At 43.1% G+C, this 16460-nt stretch overlaps 2 protein-coding genes across 3 annotated transcripts in view; one reads left to right on the top strand and one right to left on the bottom strand.

Moving 5' to 3' along the window:
* The window catches only part of EEIG2 (EEIG family member 2), an 85351-nt gene extending 81453 nt beyond the window's left edge, over window positions 1-3898 (bottom strand). The window contains exon 1 of the mRNA XM_072644195.1: window positions 3627-3898. Coding sequence (XP_072500296.1) covers window positions 3627-3775 — 149 coding nt within the window. The 5' untranslated portion in view covers window positions 3776-3898. The remainder of the gene's footprint in view (window positions 1-3626) is intronic.
* Window positions 3899-4371: 473 nt separating this feature from the next.
* Window positions 4372-16460, top strand: part of LOC140527336 (mitochondrial adenyl nucleotide antiporter SLC25A24-like) — a 101301-nt gene continuing 89212 nt past the window's right edge. Inside the window, exons 1-2 of one of the 2 annotated variants that reach the window (XM_072644184.1) lie at window positions 4372-4533; window positions 5219-5349. The gene's annotated coding sequence lies outside the window, so the exon portion shown is untranslated. Of the gene's footprint in view, window positions 5350-16460 lie in introns of both variants that reach the window. The other variant, XM_072644183.1, reaches the window with a different exon arrangement.

The following is a 16460-nucleotide window of genomic DNA, read 5'->3' as shown; positions in this document are numbered from 1 at the left end:
TCAGTTGCCAAATCTTTTATTTCTTTTTCTACAACATCTCTTGCATTCATTTGTTTCTCTTTATTGGTTCATGTCATCATCACCTCTGGCCTGGACTATTGCAACAGTCTTCTAAATGGACTTTCTCAAGTCTCACCTCAATGCAATCCATCCTTCACTCGGCTGCCAAAGGGAATTTTCTAAGGCCTAGGTCACCCTTCCAATTGATAAACTCCGAACAGGCTCTTCTACCTTTAGATCAAATATAAACTCCTCTGTTGACTAGCCTGGCACCTTTCTATTTGTCTTCTATCGGGTATTAGTATACCCGATAGAAGAAGGTCTAGCCATACAGGCCTCCTTGCTATTCCTCAAACAACACCTCTTCTCCCATTTCCAGGCCTTAGCATGACTGGCCCCCATTCTTTCCCCTCCCCCCCACCCTCTGGCTCCTTGAATCTCTGGCTTCCTTGGAGTTGCCTCCTGCTCAGTCTTCTCTTATCCCTCCAGCTGCTCAGGATGTATCCAGTTATGCACCAATTTATGTAAATGCTGTCTCTCAGATTAGATGGGGGGGGGGGGGGGGCTCCAAGAGGACAAGAGCTAGTTTTGCTTTTATTTGTATCCCTAGCATTTAGCACAGTACCTGGCATATAATCAGTACTTATTAAAGTGCTAGCTGATTTTATTGACAAATTCCAATCGTTATCCAACTTGCAATACCTTCCAGAAAGCAATGTTATAAGTTCAAAGACAAAAGGTACAGAGTACTGAGATTGTATAATGACTATGCTCAAAATTTCATTTATAAATTGGTTATTTGGAGTTTGGAAGGCATTTACACATAGAAACAATTCTATAATTGAGGATAGCTTCCAGACTAACCCAATTTAAATCCTATTTATCTTTAACAAAGCTGAAATATTTTGTTGCAATGCTAGTAAACAAGAGAAAAATGAATGACACCGAATAAGAAGTTTCCTTAATTTATCTCGGTTTTTTTTTTGTTTGTTTTTTTTGTTTTTTTGAGGAAACCATGTTTAACTAGAGATTTTTCTGTAAGAATTCTGAAAGAGGATGAGGAAACCCGAGATTTTCCCAAGGGAATGACAAAAATTAGAAGAGAGGAGAAGATAATTGGTTAATAGACTTGAGAGTTATAAGATACCTTGTGTGATATAATACTTATTTTGCAAATATGGAAACTAAGGTGGCTTGCACAGGGCCACACAGTCGGATCCAGGATTTAAATCTAGGTCCTGACTGAAATCCAGAGCTTTTTCCACTATAGAAAGAAGCTATATTTTCATCTATGAAAAGGAGATTGCCTAAGCTTAAAATTAACTGACCTTTGAAGACAGAGAAATGAAAAACAGGACACGGGGAAAATAGGGAGGGGTGTGGGGAAGGAGAGGGGTAGAATCATAAACAATGTCTGGAACCAGAAGGGATCTCAGTTGCCACTCAATTCAGTGCTTTCATTTTATTGATGATGAAAATGTAGATAAGTGACTTGCCCAAGGTCACAAGGGTAGTAATCATGAGGAATAAGGTAGTCAGGAAGAAACACTGTGCCAAGTACTTTTAGGCACCACAGCCCAGGACAGCATGATTCCTATGGCTGGAAGGGAAGGGAGGCACAGGGGATGTGGCAGGAGGAACATGCAGGGCCACTTGTCTGACACCTCTGCCTTAGGGCACTGTGAGGTTAGCTGATTTTCCCAGTCATATAACCATTATGTGTCAAAGGTGGGCTTGAACCCAGGTCTTCCTAGCTTCAAATTCAGCTCTCTATCCACTCTCCCACAGTGCCTTTCAGTACTATTATGAATAATGGAAAATAATTTTTTTTTGGTGTAAACACTTTAAAGTGTAAAGCCAGTATTTGAAGAAAAATCAACAGTTCCTACTAACCTCTCTTCCCAAGCCAAAGAACAAAAATTCATTCTTTAAGACAGCATTTTCTAAAGCTACAACTTTCCAATAAAGGAACTTTACTCAGATTTGGCAGACTTGTCAACTAGGTTGCTTCTCCATTTCTTCCAAGGCTGGAAATTCTCCAGTCTTTTACAGCATATTGCTTCACTACACTCCACAACCAATCATGCTTCATTCTCTAAGGACACACAATAGGATTAAGCTAATTGTGCAACAAGTATAAGAGATAGAAAATTCAGAACTGGAAAGATCTAAGGACCCACAGAGTTCCATTAATAAACCTTTCAAGGCCTTTCAAAGTTAATCAGTATTAGTGAATAATTTAAACAGTAGCATTATGATAAAAGAATGCAATAAAAATTGCTGCCACTTCTGTGAGGATATCTGACTTGAATTAAGATTGAGTTCTCATAGTTCCAGAACCTACAAATTCACAATACCACCCAAAGGAAACAAACACAATGCAAAAACTCAATTGTGATGAACACCAATGGTCCACTATTATAGTCCTCTCAGGTCTAATGGCCTGTGAGGCACTAGCCTTTGGATTTTGAGGTAGAGACTTTAAGCAGGGGGAATAGGAAATAGGTCCCTTAATGCAGGGACCATGCCTAGTCTTTAATATATAATTCATAACATGCCATACACTGGCTAGGCCTTGGGTAAATTGACTACTGACTCAAATCAAGTTGGTCTCCTGGGAAAGAGTGTCTTGAATGCTTTTTGACAGAAGTGGGAGTAGGAAAGCAAGAAGGGAATACGAATTTAAATAGTGCCTATTATGTGCCAGGCACAGTGTTAAGTATGGTGCTTTACCAAATTTTATCTCATGGGAGGTAGGTATTGTTATTATCCCCGTTTTACAGGAAACTGAGTCAAAAAGTGGTTGAGAGACTTGGCCAGAGTCACACTGCTAGTGTCTGGGAACGGATTTGAACTCAGGTCTTCCTGACATCAGGAACACTCCTCTTTCCATTCCACCACCAATTTGGCACCAGAGCTAGTAAATGGCATTCCCTATTAAGCAACTCTCCTGAGTGAGGGTCAAGGAGAGGAGATAGATGTCAAACAGCAACCTTAGTAGCTGCTTGTAGCAGCAGGGAGAGTATAAGGTCTCTCCTTGGAGAAGGTCTTGAAAGGAAGAAAGAGAATACTTAAATTTAAAGACAGCTTCTCAAGGACAGCAGAATGTGATATCTCTCTCTGGAGGTGAGACAAGGAAGGGAGGAGAGGGGAAAAGGAGAGAAAAGAACCAAGAAGGGTGAGAAGAAATCAGAGGGGTTGAGGAAATAAGGAGAAAGGGCAGAAAGGAAAGGAGAAGGAAGAACAGGGGGAGGGAAGGGAAAGAAGGAAAGGAAAAAGTAACAGGGAAAGAAGAAAGGGAGGGAGAAGGGAAGGAAGAAAAGGAGAGAAGGAAAACAGGTAGAGAAACAGGAGAGAAGGGAAGAGGGAAGAAAGGAAGGAATGAAGCAGCTAGGAAAGGAAGAAGGAAGGAAGGAGGGAGGGAAGGAAAAAAGAGGAAGGCAGGCAGGTGGGAAGGAAGAGAGGGAAGAAGGAAGAAAAGGAGGAAGGAAGGAAGGAAGGAAGGAAGGAAGGAAGGAAGGAAGGAAGGAAGGAAGGAAGGAAGGAAGGAAGGAAGGGAGGGAGGGAGACAGCAGGGGCAGCAGGGCAGCAGGGCAGCAGCGCCGAGGGGCGGCGGCAGCGCTCACCTGGAGCTCTCGGCGCTGAAGCTGCCCCCGTCCAGCAGCCGCATCTTGCAGAAGAGGATCCCGTTGACAAAGGGCACCGAGGAGAGCTCCTCCAGCTCGAAGTCCACCTTAAACTTGAACTTCTTCTTCTTCATCATCATGAAGGCCATTCGCCGCGGCGCCGGGCGCGGGGCGGCGGGGAGGAGGGGGCGCCCCCTCAGCGCCCCGGAGCCTCCTCTCAGCCCCGACCCATAGTCGCCGGCTTCCCGAGCCCGGAGCGGGGCCGGAGGGGGAGCGGCCGCCGCGGCCGCCCCTCGCCTCCGCTTCCTCGGCCGCTGGAGCGGCGGCGGCGGCGCCCGGAGCGAGCGGGCCGCGGGGAGGCGCCCGCCCGCAGAGGGGGCTCCGCCTGGCCCCGGGAGTCGGGCGGACAGCGGCCGCGCTGGCGCCCGGGATCCCTGCGGCGCGGCCACGGCCACTGCCGCCCCTGGCCGTGCGTGCGTACGGACTCCCGGTCCGAGCGCCAGTAACCGCCACGGCCGAAGCCGCGGCCGCCGGAGCAGGAAAGGAGGGGGGAGGGCGGGGAGAGGGAGGCGGTCGGGCAGCGAGCTCCTCGACCGCCTCAGCCCCCGCCGCCGCCGCCGCCACCGCCTCTCGCGGGGCCGGGGCAGCGCCCCCCAGCGGCCGCAGCGGGCGTCGCCGCGGGGGCGGGGTGGGGCGGGGCTCGGGGAGGGGGGAAGGGAGGAGGGGGCGACAGGGTCTGGGGCGCAGGCGGACGCCGAGGCCGAGAAAAGTCACCTCCCGCAGCTTCTGCGCGGAACATGTGGTGTCTCTCTTTGGGTTAAAATAGGCCAAAAAAAAAACAACCAGGAGGAACCAAAAAAGAGCTTCCCCCGAACACTTCCTTTTTGTCTCTGCCTTTTCATTTTCTGTTAGTGTTGCTCCTGGTCCCCGCCCTCTCCTTCGCTCTTCTCTTCCAGAGAGAGCCCCTGACTTGGACGGGAGTCACGAGGGAGAAAGACGAGAGAGACAGAGACTGGAGAGACAGAGACGGGAGAGACAGACAGAGACAGAGAGGAGATAGACAGAGACAAGAGAGACAGAGACGGGAGAGACAGACGAGAGAGACAGAGACTGGAGAGACAGAGACGGGAGAGACAGACAGAGACAGAGAGGAGATAGACAGAGACAAGAGAGGCAGAGACGGGAGAGACAGAGACGGGAGAGACAGACAGAGACAGAGAGGAGATAGACAGAGACAAGAGAGGCAGAGACGGGAGAGACAGAGACGGGAGAGACAGACAGAGACAGAGAGGAGATAGACAGAGACAAGAGAGGCAGAGACGGGAGAGACAGAGACGGGAGAGACAGACAGAGACAGAGAGGAGATAGACAGAGACAAGAGAGACAGAGACGGGAGAGACAGAGACGGGAGAGACAGACAGAGACAGAGAGGAGATAGACAGAGACAAGAGAGACAGAGACGGGAGAGACAGAGAAGGGGAGGAGAGAAACAGAGACGAGAGAGACCTAAAAGAAGAGACGCAGGAGAGACAGAAGCAGAGGAAAGGGAGACGGAGAGCTCCGGCTGTGTAGCCTAATCTTTTCTTTTTCAGATGAGGAAACCTGAGGATCAGGTGTGCCCAAGACATCCATAGGTGGTAAAGGACCTAGCACGAGTGGCATCCAGGCCTCCGAGCCCAGAGCCGAGCTCTTCCGCGGTGCCACGCTGCCCTAGCATTCTAAGGTGATGGGGGCGGGGAGGGGAAGCGCCCTCTTCTATGACTTTCTCACAGGATGAAAAATAGACCCTGACTAAAATAAATTTGAGGATTTCTTGGGAACCCCAAGTGTTCCCCCCTTGGCACCCGCGCCCCTCCCCCCCAGATTCATTGATCGTGGTGTCTCTGTCCTAGGTATCAAACTCTGATCCTAGGTACCTCTGTCCTAGGTATGGAAAGGGGCCAGCTTTCGGAAGGGGTGTCGTCATCCTTACAGAGCTAACCCCGGTCCAGATTTAGATTTTGTCTCGAATCGGAAGCTTGCGTCTTGAGAACCTGCCCCTGGCTGCCTGGGGCTGTGTTTCTTGGTCCCCACACTAGCGGGCTCATGCATCCATCTCCACGTCATCGCAGAGGGCAGCCTCCGGCGTGCTGTGTCAGGGCTGGTTCTGGAGTCACTTGCTGTTGGGAATTTGACAGCTCCTGTGACATTTCCGAGGCGAAACTGAAATACCTATTCAATCCCTTCCGTTGTTTCTTGGCGATTTTGTTTTCACCTTAAACTTAAGCTTTGTCAGTATGTGTTTATGAATATTCTGTGATTTAGAGCACTTGTTTTATGAAGGAAGAAATAAATATATATGACATATAGTAAACTTAGATGGTACAATATGTAATAAATGTAATATGCAATAAATATGTGCGTAGCATTTATTAAGCATTGATTTTATTAAGCCAGGAATAGTGTTGAGCGCTGAGGATACAAAACCAAGAAAATCAGACAGTGTTAAACCTTACAGGAGAAGACAAAACATAAAGAGGATCTGGAGAGAGCAGGAGAGTGGGGAGAGATGGGAAGGGAAGGAAGAGACCTGCCTGGTCTAGGAAGGTGGTATCCATGTGAAGCAAAACTAAGAACCAGGGTCCAAGTGAGAAGCTATTTTATTACTGATTTACTTTCTGCTTTGAGTACCTTTCTAGAAGGGCTCTTTTAATATCTCTCAGGGAGTCTTTACATTTAAACTAAATCTGACTTTTAAGAGATCTTCCCTTGCCCTGTGGGTGGGGCATAATGAGCCAGAGAATGCTGGAAAAGTCTAGTCAAGGAGTGGCAGCCTCATGGCCACATGTGGCCATGTCCTTAAGTGTGGCAGACCTAGAGGGCCTGTCTGGCCTAGAGGCTATGGGTTCCCTGCCCCTTTCTAGTCCCCTCTGTTCTTTAGAGGTCCAGCACTGTCAGGATTGAATCTAGTCTCTAGAAGCCTGGAGGTGTGGCCCTTTAGTGGGAGAGGCTCCCCACTTCCACCTCGGACTACATAGATTTGTCTGTTTACAAAATATAAACTATTCCCCCTTTTCTCTATTTGGTAGTTTTCAGTCCTGTCTGACTCTTTGTGACCCTATGTGGCATTTTTCTTGCCAAAGATAATGGAGTGGTTTGCCATTTCTCCAGCTTGTTTTACAGATAAGGAAACTGAGGCAAACAGTTAAGTGACTTGCCCAGGGTTACGCAGCTAGTAAGTTAGTGAAGCCAGATTTTAACTCAGGACAATGAGTCTTGGCACTCTATCCATTTGGCCACCTAGCTGCTCATCCTCCCTCTTCCACTACAATGTAAATTCCTTGTGGTCTGAGACCTAGGACCTAGCACGGAGCTTTATACCTCATGCATACTTAATAAATACTTGTTGAATTGGACTGGATTGAGTTCTATTCAAAGGATGCTGTTAAGTGAGATCTCCATTGAGAAAACCAGACTTACCTTGGTTATATAAATTTTTTTTTAGCTCTCTGCTTTAAAAAACTAATTATATATTGAAAATTTGGTTTACAAGCAAAAGCCAAAGTGAGATGAGGAGTGGAGGTGGGAGTGAGTTACAGATCAGTTGCTTTGGCACACTGTTATCTGCCAAAAATACATTTTTCCCCAACAACCCTCCAAAAAGGTGGTGCTTATCCTTAGTAATGTACTCTAGTGCTGAGATGTTTGGAGATGGACAGGAATCAATGAATGAGTATTTATTGATCCTACAGCTAGAACTAAGCAGCTGCAAAAGGTCTGAGGGGGAATCTTTGGCCTCAAGGCTACAGGTAGCATTCTACCGCCTTGGGTGTGTGATCTTTTGACTGAGTCCAAGATTTACAGAATAAATCCTTTTATTAAGGGGATTTGTTCTGTGAAGTTTGGATTCAAAGGACTACATTTGAGGACCTAGAGGGCCACATGTGTCCCTGAGGTTGCAGGTTCCCCACCCTTGCTTGCCAACTCTTACTGAGCCTATGACAGGCACTTCAATAATATTACTTTTAAAATATGTACATATGTTAGTCATTTATACCTTCTGGAGGTCATTATCTCAACTCCTGTCCCAAAGCTCATTGGTTTGGGACTCTCCTTATAGTTGGAGATGAAGGTGAGGGATGGGGGCAGAGTTGGTGAGAGATGAGAGCTAAGAACTTCCATTCTGTCAGTCCCCCTTCAGTGACGCTTTTATCAGCAGCTTTCTAACTTTGAAAGACAAAATATATAAGGTCAACCTCACTTCAGGTTGCTGAAGGAAAAAAACTCTGGGAATACATGAGGGGAGCAGGCAGTCTTCATCATATTTATATACCAGGCTTGCTATGCTAAAAGGCTTTGGAGAGTTTCCCCTCCAGAGAGATCCTGGATGCCCTCTGTCTTGGTTGAGCTAAGTTCCCTCCATACCAATGGTGAAGCTCCTTCACTCTGTGTCTGGTATACTCCTTTGTATACCCTCTCTGATTTTTTTTTGCTATGATTTGGATAAATCAATTTCTTTACTATTCTCTACGTGTGCTCATTGAAGAGCACATATTAGGTGGTAAAGGGGTCACATTTTGTATATGGAGATTGGGATCCCTTATTCCCCAAATGACAAGCAATCAAAAGTCAGCTGGAATTTGATTATAACCCCTAGACTAATAATATTTAAAGGAGCAGATAGATGTAATTCTAGTCTTGTACCCTTCTCTCTATCTGAGGAAAACAGAGCAGTGACTTTTCGCTTCACCTCCTGCCAAGAATGAAAGTTTCCCTTTGAGAAGGGTGTCTCTATTCTGCCTTCCTCTGAGCCACAGGACAGCATCCTCTTTGCCATATATAAAGCCTCACTACACATGTGGGCCCACTCTCTCTTTATCTCTGCATAGGTAATTGTTAGGCAAATAATTATTACCTCTTTTATAACCAAACTTTCAGAGATAAAAAGTTGGAAGGAAATGGAATAATCACCATAAACTAGGGTGAACTAGGGTGTGTGTGTGTGTGTGTGTGTGTGTGTGTGTGTGTGTGTGTGTGTACTTTTTAAGAGCCAGGAAAAACCCAAGAATAGGCTTTAAGCTAAGAAACCACGGCAGTTTTTGGTCTTTCCTTAAGGAAGAATTTCAAGTCAAGAATTTCAACAGATTTGGAAGCTAGAGAAAGCAAATCATTTAATCAAGTATCCTGGCTGAGGCAGTTGCCTCTGGTGGCAGTGGATAGTGGGGGCTGATCTCCAGTTAGGATAGATCTGTGCTCAAATCCATCTCCAAACACTTACTAGCTATGTGACCGGGGCCAATCAAAACCTTTGCCTCAGTTTCCTCATCTGTAAAATGAGTATAGTAATGTCACTGCTGTCCCAGCACCAACTCTGTTGTGTCCTTATCACTGGTCTAGGAATGTACTTATCACTGTGGAGAGAGAAGAGATTGGAGCTGTGATTATATTGGAACAGAGTGAGGATCCAGTGAAATAGTGTTTTTAAAGCATTTTGCAAACCTTAGAGTGCTTTATAAATGCTAGTTCTCATTATTACTAAGCATTCCACTGGACACTGGCCAGTGGACACACCTTACAGAGGTGGGGAACCTGTGGCCTCAAGGCAGCTTTTTTACTGAGTCCAAGTTTTACAGAACAAATCCTTTTATTAGGGATTTGATAAGTTAAATAAGATACATAAGGGGCAAGTCCAACATAGCATCCATCGAGGAGGAGGCCTGGTGGGAACAGCATGATGTCACTAAAAACCATTAGTGACCATGCAGTATGGGAGGCCTGGGTTCTTTCCCAAATACATCATGGACACCTGAGCCTTCTATATAAGCTCCCCTAGTCACAGCTATTTCCCTCTACATGTCCCTTTCAATATATATTGCTTTTGTGTGTCTATTCTCACCACTAATGCTTTGTGTATTTTTGGGAGAGTACATTTCATGCTTATGGGGAGGATGTTTTATTACTTTTCCCATTATGCTCTTGAAGTAATGGTATCTTCCAATGGATTATTCAATAGTTTTGTGGATCCCATAGACTGTCATGAAGTGAAGCTAACCATTCCCTGGGGGACATTCCCAGTGAGTTATGGGGTATCCTCATATCCTTATGCTTTTAAAAAAAAAATCCCCTTGTTCACTCGTATGTGATAAATCAAAATCTTATGTGGTATAATAGAAAGAATATTAGAACTGGATTTAGGAGACCTGACTTTAACTTATGACCCTTACTAGCAGTGGGAATGTGGCTAAGCCCACTTAAACTCTCTGATTCTATTTCCTCACCTATAAAATGAAAATATTAATATGCTACCCATGGGTTGTGAGGAAAGTGCTTTGAAAAATTTTAAGTAAATTAATAATACAGTAAAGGCTCAGAGCTTCTAGTAATATACAGGAAGTATAATTTTCAAATCAAAGGGTAAGATTTTCAAGCCTAACCTACAATTCACGAGTTCCTTGTCCCATATCCAGTTAAACTCTGCCATGTCCTTATCACTATGCTAGGAATATACTTATCACTGTGGAGTATGAGAAGTAAATAGAGGCAGAGAGAGATTAGATTTATCATTTTATTGGAACAGAGAACTCCTTGACGAAGAGACTCTCTCCCACAGCAAATCAGCACCTTCTCTACAATAGTCTGTAATATTAGAAAGAATTGTCTAGAACTCTATGTTAAGTGGGAAAAGAGAATAAGCATGTATATAGTACCTACTATGTGCCAGACATTTTACAAATATTATTTTGCTCGATTCTCACAACAGCCCTGAGAGAGAGGTTCTATTATTATCTCCATTTTACAGTTGAGGAAACTAAGGCAACAGAGGTCAAATGACTTGCCCAGGATGATAGAGTTAGCATCTAAGGCTGGATTTGAATTTAGATCTTCCTGACTCCAGGTGGAGTTCTATCTGCTGTATCACCTGTTACACTAGGCAACTGACTTGTCTAAGGTCACATCGTATGTATCAAAGGCAAAAGAAGTAAATATTACTGATAAAAGAACTATATATTGCTTTCTGCCCTTAGTTTGCAGTCTAATTCCAAACTATGATGAAATTCTATGATGAAAAATACTAAAGCATACTTTTTTCACTTTATTTATTTTTCTTGTTTTTTTTTTTTTTGGTGTGTGTTTTCTTTTGCAACAAGCCTAATATAGAAATATGTTTTGTATGACTTCCCCCATTTAACTGATATTAAGTTGCATTCTGAGGGGATGAGGGAGAGGTAGGGGGAAGGGAGGGAATTTGGAATTCAAAATTTTAAAAAATGAATGTTAATTTTTTTACATGTAATTGGGAACTATTTAATGAAATAAAGTGTTTAAGAAAAGTTTGCAGACTAGTAGGAGAATCAAAGTAATGCATATCAGAAAACAGAGAAAAAAGGATATGATATGTATTGAAAAACGGCTTAGAATAGTACCTGGCGCATAGTACGTGCTTCCTCTTTGCTTTATCTTTTGACGAAATCACTCTATATTATAGATATACAATCCCACGGGTTTGGAAGCTCCATCAGATTCATTCTCAGGACTCTCAGCCCCTTGAGAATGTCATCTTATTTGAATAGGTGTCTATTATTTCAAAATGGAGCTTTGGGTTAGAGAGTAGTAAGAAATAAGTTTGGATAGGCATGTGGGTATTCATCCTTCGTTGCTGAAGAAGACCATGCCATCACAGAAATAATGACAGGGCTTGCACTTGCCTTTGTTTTGAGCAAGAGAGGGCTGTGCAGGTCACCAGCCTTACTTCTCCTCCAGAGCCATCAGAGTCCAGTGACCAGATATTCATCAGGATGACTGGAGATGGCCCAGGATGAGGCAATGGGGGCTAAGTGACTTGCCCAAGGTCACCCAGCTACTGAATGTCAAGTGTCTGAGGTGAGATTTGAACTCGGGTCCTCCTGACTCCTGTACTGATGCTCTATCACTGCACCACCTAGCTGTCCCAATGTGTGTTCGCCCCTCGTTGCTGAAGAAGACCATGCCATCAGAGAAATGATGACATGACTTGTACTTGACTTTGTTTTGAGTGAGGGAGGGCTGTGCAGGTCACCAGCCTCCCTTCTCCTCCAGAGCCATCTGAATCCAGTGACTAGACATTCAGCAGGATGACTGGAGATGACCCAGGATGAGGCAAGTTTAGATAGGCAAGAAAGGATTGGAGGGGTTCTTAAAGGTCAGACAGAGGAACTCTAGTGCAGTGGTTGAGGGAACCATATTCCTCCTAATTAATATTAATGGTATTAATTATCATTAGTATTAATAGAGCTTAGTATGTGCCAGGCATTGTGCTAAGTGCTTTACAATTATTATGTCATTTGATCCTCACAACAATCCTGGGGACTAGGTGCTATTATCATCCCCATTTTACAGATAAGGAAACTGAGACAAACAGAAGTTACCTGGCTTGCCCAGGGTTAGTTACCCAGCTAGTAAATGTATGAGGTTGGTTTTGAACTTAGGTCTTCCTGACTCCAGGCTCAGTGCTCTATCCATTGACAGAAGAATGATATGATAAAAGTCCTCTTTTAGGAAAATTAGCCTGAGAATGGAATTGGAGGCAATTACCCAATATTTGTTTGTCTGAGAAAAAAAATGCATCATATTTGAAAAAAACATCCTACTTTGCTATTTTGAAACTCCTAAAAATTGGTGACCTTTTGTTTAGTTTATCTTAACTGGAGAGTCTCTGCATATTTTCTAGACAGATTAAGTAATATATGATTAATTCAAATTGTTACTTCAAATTAAGCTATAATAAATGGTTACTAGGGAACTACAAGAGGAGTTTAAATAAGAATTTTCTCAACCTAATAAAAATTTTGTAATTTAACTTCAAAGAAATGATGGTAGTTAAAAACAGTAACACCTTCCCTCTTTGTTATATGGATACACAGTGACATAATTATTACAACTGAAGTCTGACATGAAAGTAGGGTAGGTAACTGTCTTAAAAACAATCTTGTTTTCAAGTAAGACTCGAGACTCATTTTTTTTTACAGTTTTTATTTTTTGGTATTATAAACTTGACAAACACCAACAAAAATGAACATTTCTAAATTTAAAAAGGAATAGAAGAAGACGATTACATGTGAAACTGTAAACACTGAAGTCGATTTCAACAAGATGGTTCCATTCCTTCATGTTGGGACCCTCTATGGCATCTTTGGGGTTGGCTTTGCTTATAGTTCTGAACCCTTGTTTGGAATCTTGGGAAAATCCCTGTACTAGATAACCCAAAAAGCTGATACCAAGTTGGCCCTTTTAAGCACATTATAATCAACATTATCTATTATTATAAACAATGCAAGAGGAAGAACCAAGGAAACTCACAAGTAGCCAATTTGCAGAATCATAGAAATAGAATTGGAAATTTCTCAAACATCATTTAAATGAACCCATACTTGAATGGGTATATCCTCTACAGCAGCAACAATGTAATGATAATGGCCAACATTTATATAATGCTTTAAGATTCGGAAAGCACTTACAAATAATCATTTTATTCTCACAACAATCCTGGGAATGAGGTGCTATTATTATTCCCATTTTACTGATGAGACAAATGAAGTTAAGTGACTTGTCCAGGGTCACACAGGTAGTAAGTATTTGAGGCTGTGTTTGACATCAGGTCTTACTGACCCCAATCAGGTGCTCTATCTACTGTCTCACCAATCAATTCCCAACAAGTGGTTATCCATCCTCCACTTGAATACCTCTGGTGATGGGGAGTCTACTACCTTTTGAGGAAGGTCATTTCTCTTTTGGATGATCTTTCTCAAGGGGCTGATGGTCCTGAGAATGAATCTGATGGAGCTTCCAAACAACTTAGTTGGCTTTTTTTTTTTTTACATCAAGCTGAAATTTGCCTCTCTGTAACTTTCTCTTCTTGTTAGTTTTAATTCTACCATCTTGGAAATAACTGATTTAGTCATATGGAAGGGCTGTGTAGTCAAAAGAACTTTTAAAATTTGCTGCCTGAAAACCTGAGATTAAATTTCTGCTGTTCTGCTACTTCCTGCCTGTGTAGCCCTGGGAAAGTGACTTGCAAGTGTCCTTGTATCACCTCCTCTGACCTCCCTGTAAGTGGGCCTTGTGTGAGTTCTCCAAAAGATAGTCTTTTAGGCAAACATATGTTTGACATTTGAACAATGTGGCCAGCCCATTGAAGTTGACCCACTGCAACATTTTGAATGTTTGGCTTTCTTTTAGGTAGCCCAGTAGATAGAGTGCCTGGAATCAGGTGCTTTTATTGTCTCTGTTTTACAGATAAGGAGAATGGAAGCAGGGAGAGTTTAAGTCCTTGCTCAGGGTCACACAGCTATTCTCTGAGGCTAGATTTGAACTCAGTTATTCCTGACTCCAGGTCCAGTGCTCTCTATCCACTGGGCCACTTTGCTGCCTCTAAGCTTCTAACATGTTATGAAAGTGTTGGTTGATATAAATCTGAGTTGCTTATTATATTTTACTTATTTTTCAGATCTTGAGATAAGATGAAAGGGAAAATGGTGGATTCCCCTTTATAGAAATGGGAAACTATTTCTTCAGCTGGAGTTAAAGTGGGGCTGGGATGTTAAGACAAAATGGGGTGACTGGTGGTAGATTTGGCATGCCTGGCATGCCAAGATACTCCTAGTAAAAACACAAGCCAAAATATCCCCAGAAATGTATGCATTTAAGGGATATCAGTTATTCTCCTTGGGATGAGGAATGTTTGGAGTTTGAAAGGAATGGAAAGTCAATTTCCCAAACATAGTAACCAGAACCTCTTGCTGGAAGGTCTTCCTGCCTTTCTCTTATCTTCTATTTCTTTCATTCTTTTGGTTTTGTTTTGTAATTTCTTGGTTTCTCATAAAGTCATTAGCTTCCATCTGCTACATTCTAATTTTTAAAGAACAATTTTCTTCAGTGAGCTTTTGAAACTCTTTTTCCGTTTGGCCCATTCTTCTCCTCATTGAATTTTTGGACCTGTCTTGCCACTTGGGTTAGTCTATTTTTAATGTTGTTGTTTTCTTCAGAATTTTTTGGGGTCTCCTTTAGCAAGCTGTTGACTCACTTTTCATGATTCTCTTGCATTGCTATCATTTCTCTTCCCAATTTTTCCTCCACCTCTCCTATTTGATTTTCAAAATCCTTTCCGAGCTCTTCCATGACCTGAGACCATTGCACATATGTTTTGGAGGTTTTGAATGCAAAAGCCTTGACCTTTAGGTCTTCCTCTGATGGTATGCATTGTTCTTCCTCATCCAAAAGGATAGAAGAAAATACCTGTTCACTAAGAAAGTAACCTTCTACAGTCTTATTTTTTCCCCTTTTTTGGGCATTTTCCCAGCCAGTTACTTGACCCTTGAGTCCTTTGTGAAGAGGAGGGTATACTCTGGGGACCTGTAAGTTCTCAGTTTCTCCAAGGTGCCATAATCAAGGGAGAGTTTACTCCTCTTCTGGCCTGCATTCTGGTCTGGGAGCAACCACAAGTACTCTGTTCTGGGCAGAATCTGAGAGTAGGATTCCCTGTCCAGAGTCTTCAACAGCTCCAGAAGCCAGTGTTCCTCCTTACCCAAGGATTGCCACTCAGGGCTGAGATCTAGATCATCTACTCAGTTTCCCCAAGGTCTTTAATGTGAAGGTTCCAAAAATGGATGCTGCTGTTGCAGTTGCTGCTGCTAGCAAGGCCAGACTGCATTCCCTTCTCACCCAGATGAAAGAGCTTTCTCACTGACCTTTGAAGCTGTCTTTGGTGTTTGTGGGTTGAGCAATCTGGGAACCATAGCTGCTGCTGGGGTTTCTGCCCTGCTCTGGTCCTTGCTGTGCTGAGGCTGGGCTGTGCTCAACTCCAAACCTGGGGTGATAGACTTTTCTCCTGTCAGCCTTCCAGGCTTTCTTGGGCTGGAAATCTCTTTCTCTCTGTCATTTTGTGGCTTCTTCTGCTCTAGAATTCACTCAGAGTCGTTTTTTACAGGTATTTTATGGACTATTGGGAAGAGCTTCTACAGGTCTGTCCTTCTACTCCACCATCTTAACTCTGTCCCCCTGCCTTTCTCTCTTCTGATGTATTTTACCTTATTGGCAATAGTGAGCCACTGAGGAATTTTGAGGAGGGAAGTGGCATATTCAACCTCTGTTTAGAAATATTATTTGGCAGTTGTGTAAAGGATAAATTGAAGAGAAAAGAGATTAGAGGCAGAAAACAGTTAGGAAGGTACCATTAGATACCTAGATGCCCTAGTTCCTAGAGAGGTGAAAAAGGCCTGGACTAAAGGAATCAATAGAACAGACAGGATATATAAAGGTAGAGCTTACAGGAGGAAGGAGAGGAGAGAGTCAAAGATTTTGGGCTTGGATATGATGCTGCCATCAATAGAAATAGGGAAGTTGGGAGGAGAGAGAAGCTTTTTTTTTAAAGAGTTTTATTGATGTTGTTTAAAAATTTGTTTTGACATTACAGTTATTTCAGAATGAATTCACCGTCTATCCCATGATCTTTCTCTTGTAAAAGAAAAAAATGAAAAAAAGTCAAGCAAAATCAGCCAATACATCAATTGTATAGGACATTTCACCCCCATGGTGAGACCAGGTTAGTGAAGACCATCAATTTTAGATATGCTTATATAATGAGTATTCTGGCCCCACCTTCCTAGAGCAAGGTAAAGGAAGAAGGGAAAGAATATTTATTAAGTACTTACTCTATTGTGTACCCTGGCACAGTGTTAAGTATTTGACAAATATTATCTCATTTGATCCTCATAACAGCTCTTTAAGTTAGGTGCAATTGTGATCCCCATTTACAGTTGAGGAAACTGAGAAAGACAGAGGTTAAAGAGTCACATAGCTAATAGTTTTCTGAAACTGGAC

The sequence above is a fragment of the Notamacropus eugenii genome, chromosome 2 (assembly GCF_028372415.1).
Source record: "Notamacropus eugenii isolate mMacEug1 chromosome 2, mMacEug1.pri_v2, whole genome shotgun sequence".
Classification (NCBI taxonomy): Eukaryota; Metazoa; Chordata; class Mammalia; order Diprotodontia; family Macropodidae; genus Notamacropus; species Notamacropus eugenii.
The sequence above is the reverse complement of the archived record's forward strand: the minus strand, read 5'-3'. Positions and strand labels throughout refer to the sequence as shown.